The 8,461-nt window shown below is 42.6% G+C and overlaps 1 protein-coding gene across 1 annotated transcript; it reads left to right on the top strand.

The window, feature by feature from the left end:
• The first annotated feature begins 4,760 nt into the window (after positions 1-4,760).
• Positions 4,761-6,828, top strand: LOC116261806 (B3 domain-containing transcription factor NGA1). Its single transcript, XM_031640683.2, has 2 exons — positions 4,761-5,190; positions 5,286-6,828. Exon 2 carries the CDS (start codon positions 5,301-5,303, stop codon positions 6,330-6,332), a length of 1,032 nt encoding a protein of 343 aa, XP_031496543.1. The 5' UTR covers positions 4,761-5,190; positions 5,286-5,300; the 3' UTR covers positions 6,333-6,828.
• Positions 6,829-8,461: the final 1,633 nt, after the last annotated feature.

The following is an 8,461-nucleotide window of genomic DNA, read 5'->3' as shown; positions in this document are numbered from 1 at the left end:
GATTCAAATGAAGTTCTTCCATTCTAATGGTTTGGTGAGAGCACCGTGTCAAATCCTGTCATAATTGCTTGGAATATGTATCACTTATCATCCACGCAGTCCAAGTAGCCTCGCCACCGATCAAGATTCCAATTTAAAAGTTGATGCAAAGTATTCCTTCGGTCAGCCCAGAAGTCTAGTACAAGCAACAATGTGTCTGTAAAGAAAGGAATTGGCCAAATTTCTGCCGGACATTACAACGATGTCTTGTCTTTACTTTCCCTCTCATGGGGGTGCGCGAGCTGATGTCAGGCACCGGGAGTGGTACATCCTTGACCTCCTTGAACGTAAAAGTTGCTTAGTCCAACCCCGCAGCAAACAGGTGGAGTTTCGCTTGGAAAATTTTCAGTTGACGGCGATCTTATTAGCAATTCCAGCCCGTCTATGAGCGCCTTAGTTGACCAAAGTTGCTTTGGGCTTGTCATAATATCTATCACATTTAAAGCATCTAATGTCAACATGCAGGGTCATGGCTTTGCTCCTGTCTAGAAGGCATGCCTGTGCATTCTTGCAACTCTTTAATGGAAATTATATTGTTTTGACCATCCATCCTAGTGGCCCGCGGGAAAGAAGAGATGAATGATTAACCCTCATCAGCAGCATCTTTTGTCACTGCTCAACATATTCCACTCTTCACTGCTACTGCCGTCATCATCCTTAACAGCACCATACCCAACATAAGATAGGATCTGCGACTGTCGGCCAACACTAAGGATGGAAGGCTGATATGCCTAGTTGGTTATCCCATCAGCTATCTCGATTAGGGTCACATGTAGAAACTCAAGCATAATCTAAAAAAAATTGCAGGAGCGAGAGTCAGATAGCTATTTAGATTTTGTTCTCTGTGTTTTCGTTGAATGCAACTTAATTAGAGGCACATCTAGATGGGATGTTTGACAAAGCCCAAAATAATCAACACAAACCTGCATGTCAACATATTATCGCCAGACATGGGCTTTGTCATCATCTTGAATATTGAAGGCGTGCAATCATCATGGAGATCAGTATCTTTTCATACAAGTTCAATCCTCAAAGCAAACTTCAGGCATTGATTTGTTAGCACTAGAAAATGATCCATGTTAACCAAACATCACATACGTTCAAATATTTCGATGTGATCAGCTATGCCGTGAAGATAGCTTCTTCATGCTTGGTTCATAATTTTTCAGTCAGTGCGTATAGGTGAGCCAAAAAAGAGATCAATATAGATCATGAAAGGTGTCAAGTCTCATTTGGAATAGTCACATGTCCCGTTCAGCTCATAAGATTAAATTAGTTAATGTTTAAATTGACGATAGACAAAAATGTAAATTAGCGATCATAATCTTTCAACAACAAACTATATAGGGTTTGGAAGCTCTTGCGTGCATGAAAACATTGCTTGTGTAAGCAGGTGAACTCAAGTATGATTCGAACAACTGGTAGGATCATGTTTGTCTACCGTGCCACTACGAGTTAAACAAACAAAACTTGTTTGTACTCCTTAAGCCAGTTCAAGGTCAGCTGATCAATAGCTCAGTAGACCAAGATCAGACGAGTTTAGTACGAGTCACCTGGTTTCAGTCGCGGGCTGCTTTGGCCATTTTCCATACAAAAAGGTTCCAGTTCAACTCCTGATTACGGGGATATTCCATCTTGTTGGAGGAGATCTGTATGTATGTCTTCAAAACTTTGCGTTCTATGTCAACTAGAATTTTAGATTTTGAGTCTGTGTCTCGCCGCTAAAATTACATTGACGTTTCAAAGTGGCCAGCAAAGAACACAAATTACATTATGTGGGGAGCATTCGCACAAGCTTGTTTGTGCATGAAGCCTTCCGAATGGCACTCAAAGCCACAGGTGTTTGGTCCCAACAATCCAAAGGCGTCCCAACGCATCAACCGGACATGATGTTCATGTCATCAAGGCATGTGCAGTGCATGCTTGCAGGTCTACCTGAACAACTATCGTTTTTTTTCTTATCAGGTTCACTGGTACCAATCCAGCTGATCACAAATGAATCCCGTGTTCCATTTCGTACACGACTTTGCCGATTCAGTTCCCACAAACCAAACGTTTTCTTTTTGTCCTTTTCGGCGAACGTTTACAGGGAAACAGGCGCGCAAGATTGTATGTGTTTGCTTGGGGGAAAGGAGATGCTAAAAAACGATGCAAGCATTCCTGTCGAGACTGCCTTGTGAGAGCAGAAATCCTTGAAAATTTCTACCATGAAAAATAAGCGGAAAGAACAAGTTGGTATCCCTTGGGAAGATTCCATTGCCACCTCTGGCCATGCTACAAGCTACAAGCCTCTCTCTCCTCCATTCTTTTTGGTTTATTTTGTTTCCTTTTTCTTACTTTCATGGCCATGACGTGAGTCGCAGGTCCTTTGTGATAATTCCTCGTCACACGCCTGCCCGAGATGCTCTTTTCCCTGTGGGATAGGCCTTCTGCGCCTGCGTTATAACTCTGCACTGCAGCACAGTATGCGTGTAAGAAAATGTGCGAAAGAGAGAGAGAGAGAGAGGTTGTGAAAGCTGCACCGGTATCTATGCAAAAAGACGTTTGCAGATTGTGAGATTAATGGGTGGGGGAGCAGCAGAGGACAGAGTGGACTCAGACTCGCCTGCCTCCCTTCTTCTCCATCCCATGAGGATGGAAAGGGACTTATCAGTCTTACCCTCAACGGTTTCTCAGAGGCTAATAACAGGGGAGAGAAGGAAAAAGGCTTTTAGCCAGGCAACGACAGGCTGCGCCTGCCTGCCCGTCCAGAAAATACCCACAAGAAGGAAAATGAAAAACCAAGAAGCAGGAAAAGCAGAAACAGGTTGATAAATGAGGGGGAGGAATTATCTGGGTAGTCCCGCCACAACTTCACCCCAGTTCACCCCATCCCCCCAAATTGAATTCTCACACTGGCTTTCTGGTTCTCACGTTCTGGTTAGCTGAGAGAGAGAGAGAGAGAGAGAGAGAGCAGAAAGATACCCAAGTGGGAAGGGTTGAAATGGATGGTGGGTTTGTCTGGTGTGAACAATGGAGAGAGAGAAAAGGAAAAGGGGGTTTGGGTTGTCAGGAGGGAAAATCGGCATGGTTTTGTTTTATGAGGGAGGGCGAGAGAGGCCAACAGGGGGAATTATGGAGGATGGTTAGCCGCCAACTGGAACAAAAGGATGGCTTCTTGATATGCACAGTGAGTAGGCAAAGAGGGAGAAAAGGGTATGGGGGGAAGGGTAGCAGCCTAGCAGGGTGGTCCTGAGCCTGACTGATACAGGAAAATAATGGAATGCAGCATCCATCTGAATAAATGACAATAGGTCCCCAGATGGGGAGGGGTGAGTTACCTTTATAAGGATCCCCTTTATCCTCCTCTTAAACCAACGGTCAGTGCATACTCTGCCACTGTTAAGGTGGTGTAAATTGAAAGGGAAGTAGAGAAGGATAAAAAAGGGAAGAATATAATGAGAGGGGTTGATGCTATATGCATAGCCTGCTACAGCAGCTTCTGCTCATTCTGTTCTTCCGTTTCCCCCTTCTGTTTGGCAGTCTGGACATTACTCTGAAGATACCAAAGAACTTTCTTTCCCTCTTTTTTCCATTTTGCGTTTTGCTTCTAAGTTGTTATTCCCGAGTATAAACAAACCAACATCCTGGATATCGCTTAAGATGCAGGAAATAACTGTTGCTGCTCAACACTTCAATTATAAGATTGGATTTTGCAAGGCCCAGTGTAATTTCCAAATCTGTCATCTGCTAGCTGTTTCACTGCTGATTCCTCTTTCGGTTCAAAGGGTTTGGTTTTGGAAACTGGGGAGCAACTTGAAATATATAATTACTTGGCACTTGGCAGGAATCAGATATCAGAGATACATGGGTGTCAATTTTTGATGCAAGATTTTGTGGCTACCAATGACAATCCAGGTTTGGACTGTTTCTTATAGACTTGAAAATGGTAAAGCAGCATCCTGTTATTGTTTGCCGATTCCATCGGTAAGGGAGTAGAAAAAATTATCACCACCCAGAAGGGTGGTGGATTGCCCTCCCTTCCTCTGACGATAAGGCCTGACTCTTTTTTTTCTTTTCCCTTATTTTATTGACATGAACAAGGCATGTGGGTTGTGGCTGCAAGTAGCTTTATGGGTTTTGATTTTTTAGCAATATGGGTGCTTTCAGGCAAGGTGAAGATTGGGTTCATAATATTATATGTAATGTATTTTATTTCTTTCTTAACTGATACCATTCAAATGTCGTATCCGTGCCCATAACGCCCACCATCATGCAACTGGGGGGCATTACATCACTACTTTTTCAACATTTGTTGCTCACATACGAATCTTTCTCCAATTGAGAGGGCCAAGGGCACCCTGGATTGATTCACCAAAATTCAAAATATTCTTCACCTTCTCTAACCCCATCCAACCTTCATGGTTGGCCTAAAAAGTCAAATTTCATAAAAATTCTGCACATCTAACAACTGTCCTCCTGCCGCCCCTCCGGAAAATAGTTCGGAATAAATATCAGAAACAAGAAGAAAAGAAGAAACCAATTTATGAACTCATCAGGATCATGAAAAGGACAAGCTCACATGAGTAACCAGACGGAGAAAACCATAATTCATGGGCCCTACTTATAAACAATCACTTCCCAGTTTCATCCACCCTTCACTACTGGTGCGGTATGCAAGAATAAAAGAATAAAAGATGGTTGTGGACGGAACTGAGTTTTACTTTAGTTCTCCATATATAAATACATATATACCAGAGAGAGAGAGAGAGAGAGAGGAAAGGAGACTTTGAAGTCAACAGAGAAGGTCAATGAGATGTAGGCTTGCGACCGCGTGGAGAAATGGAAAACCATGGATTTCTGTTAAATCTCTTCGCTTTTAGGCTTCGAATCTCATCCCTGGTCAAAGAAGCACGCACCGTCGTTTTACACTCTTTCCTTCAGATCGTCACCCACCTCCCCATCCATGGTCTTCCACTCAGGAGTTGAGGGCAGGAGCAGAAAACAAGGAAAAGAGCGGAAGAAGGGGACTGAGAAGGAGCGAAAGACATGAACAATAGCATGGCGATGTCGAGGAGCAGATCCTAATCCAAGGATCTTGAAGCGAAAAAACAACCAAGAAGTGAAGAGTCTTGGTTTTCAAGCGTTGGCACTCATACCCAAGTTGGATAGGTGAAATTTTGAACTTTCTTTAGTACCCATCTTTATCCTTTCCTCCTCTAAGCGCTTGAGAGTTGAGAGTAAGCCGGATCTTGGGAATTCCACAGTTTGTACTACAAAAAATGGAGCACTCAGACGGTAGAATCAAGTTCTTCCAGGCAAATCAAGAAGTCAGCAACATGACCAATTTTACCACCGGCAGCACCGCCGCCGACTCGGCCAGTGGGGAGATAGAAGAAGAAAACAGCAACAGGAGGGAGCACATGTTTGATAAGGTGGTTACACCAAGCGATGTAGGCAAGCTCAACAGATTGGTGATCCCAAAACAGCACGCTGAGAAGTACTTCCCGCTAGATACTTCCTCTAACGAGAAGGGCCTGCTTCTCAACTTTGAGGACAGTACCGGCAAGCAGTGGCGTTTCAGGTATTCCTATTGGAACAGCAGCCAGAGCTACGTGATGACAAAAGGTTGGAGCCGCTTCGTGAAAGAGAAGAAGCTCGACGCCGGAGACATAGTCTCGTTTGAGCGCAGCGCCAGCCGCTCAGGCGAGAGCAGGCTATTCATCAACTGGAAACGCCGACCTAATGCACCGCCGGACCATTCGGCTCTTCTTGGTTCCGGCTTATTCTGGCCGATGGGCTCCACTCGACCGGCACCCATGCCTTCAAGTCACACGGGATACTACAATTTCTATGGGTGTGGGATCGGATATGTTGAGCCACAGACCAATCCACTGTTCTACTTGAGAGGAGGAAGAATGGGTCCGCAGCTGGTGGAGAGGGGCAGCGACTCGGTAGCCGTGGCCGGACACGTAGAGTACCCGCCGGCCGTATTCGACTCGGTGCCGGTGGTTCAAGGGAAGGCAGCAGCCAAACGTGTGAGGCTGTTCGGTGTGAACCTTGAGTGTCCCATTGAAATGGAGGGTGAAGGAGAGGTGGTGGAGGAAGAAGAGGAGGCCGAAAGTAGCACCTGTGGTGCTGGAGATGTTGATGGTCTATCTTCGAGTTCGATGCCGAATTGGCTGTCACAAGCTCCATCGCACCTCCAGTTAAGACTTCATGGCGGACCCAGCTCTCATCAAGCACTGCCGACAGTCTCACAGCCAGAGTTGCCAAGAAAAGGGAAGCCTCCATCTCTTTCTTTCGATTTATAGCCATCAGTACTGCTTCTTGAGATCGATCGGAAGTCACCACATTACTAGATGAATATTAATTTTCATGTTATTATCGAAGGTACGATGCTAGGCTTCATCTTCAGAGTTGAGGATCGATCGAGGGATGATATCTATTGATTTCTTCTCCTTGATCAGGCCTTTTCATGGCAAAAAGAAAAATGGAAGAACCATGTATCCATTTTTTCTTTTTTTGGTTCTAGATCTATCACATGGCCATTGACTACAAAGTAGTAGTACAATGTGCAGATTTGGTCACTAGAGTTCAAAGTGCTTGTTAAACAATCATGTAGTTGGTTTTTCGGATGGAAGTGAAAGCGAAGAGTGGATCCATACTTTGCTTGGGTTTTCCTGAGTTATTGCTATCGAATTTTCTGAGACACTGTCAATGCATTTTTGCCCCACCGTGGTCATTGTAAAATTTCATAGATCTGTGATCCAGTTTAAGTCTGAAGGATGCTCAATAGCTGTTGGTTACCGTCTCATTGTTGACAAACCCACGTTATTTCTCCATACTTTTGTCTGCACTTTTTCCTCCCCCAATTATCAGACAAAGGAATTTGCTGGTTTCTTCAATTTCTTTCATACTGGTGAAGTACTTAGGAACACGCTTTCCTTTTTTTTTCTCCCTGTAGACTAACAATCATCGCCTCTATCTCACCATTTTGATTATGTCTATCTGTCGAGACATGAAGAACTTAAAAGCATATATATCCACTTAGACTAGAAATTAAAGAGAAAAGGAAAAAGAAGAAAGGGGACATCCGCATGTGGTTGGTGCATAACCGCGAAATAATCAGAAGGCTTCAATTATTTCTATAAAACTTACTTTTTTGACATCATTCTGCTTATGTGCTAGCTAGCTACTTGCCTCATGCGTCCTGCAAATCCACCTACTTATTTAGTTATCAACTTGAAGCGTACTTAGTGTAATGGTCACAAACGAAATCGAATCTTATGGTATTAAAAGCTATATATGTTGGCTGCCATTAGCCGTCTGCACCAAAGGCTACTACTAGTTGATGTACTAATTAATTAAGATATAAATCAACTTGTGAACTCTCGCCAATGGCCTAAGTTTGCAGTAATGACCTCCATCATCCGTAAATGAGGCAGCTTTCAGGCCACATGAGGATTAATTAAGCCTTGCCCTGCATGAAACCATGTAATATTGAAATTCTAAATTACTATAGCAGAACATCCGCTATATATACACACATGGTGCAACCCTTGCCCATAAATACAAAATGCTAATCTATAGATTCAACCTAAAAACATTATTGCTTTAATTATTTTTGTGTTCAATTTAATATATATATATATATTTTTACACGTGACAACTTGAATACATTGTTCAAACTTGAATTCTATTTGCATTGGTCACAGAATCACAATCTTTTCCTCGAATATTGTCATCTTTTTCCTTTCTGATGTATAGAGACATGGGAATTAGGAACCTGGAGGAGATTGACGTAGATACGTTGAAGTTATGTCTATGAACTTGTAAAATTAACTTAAATGTCTGTGATGTAACAAGCAAGCATTTGTTGATGTCTCGAATCATCCGCATGGTCTTCTTAACTTATTTGCATCTGGCGACGAATGAAAACTGATTTATTCCTGTCTAATTCAATATTAATCTCGTCATTGGCTTTGTGGCTGAGTAAACCCTTTGTGTCGTTCGTTCTGTTCTTTCAGTATAAAAGATTTTAAATATTGATCCTCGCTTTGGTATGATACTAATTATAGTAATTACAGTGTAAGTTTGTGAAGGTGAATTGCTTTGTTGACAAAGTATACATGAAGGTGTATATTACAGGCGGGCTTAAGCTATTATATATGTGACTTAGAAGCCTTCACAATGTAAGATAAGCATAAACCAAATCTAACCACTGCTTGTTGCCCAATTGTGCCCTTTTTAATAGTGGAATTACCTTATGAATTTTACCTGGACATATTTTTCGTATAATTAACTTATTTGATCAAAACGACTCCTTGTGCCACGAATTATTTTGATATTTTCAGAAAATGATGGCAACAAAATGAGAAATGCATTGTTCACAAACATTTCATTCTTATACAAGACTTGGCTTAAGAAGAACAAGAGATTA

This window comes from Nymphaea colorata, chromosome 10, assembly GCF_008831285.2.
Source record: "Nymphaea colorata isolate Beijing-Zhang1983 chromosome 10, ASM883128v2, whole genome shotgun sequence".
Taxonomy (NCBI): Eukaryota; Viridiplantae; Streptophyta; class Magnoliopsida; order Nymphaeales; family Nymphaeaceae; genus Nymphaea; species Nymphaea colorata.
This window is presented reverse-complemented; position numbering and strand designations above follow the sequence as displayed.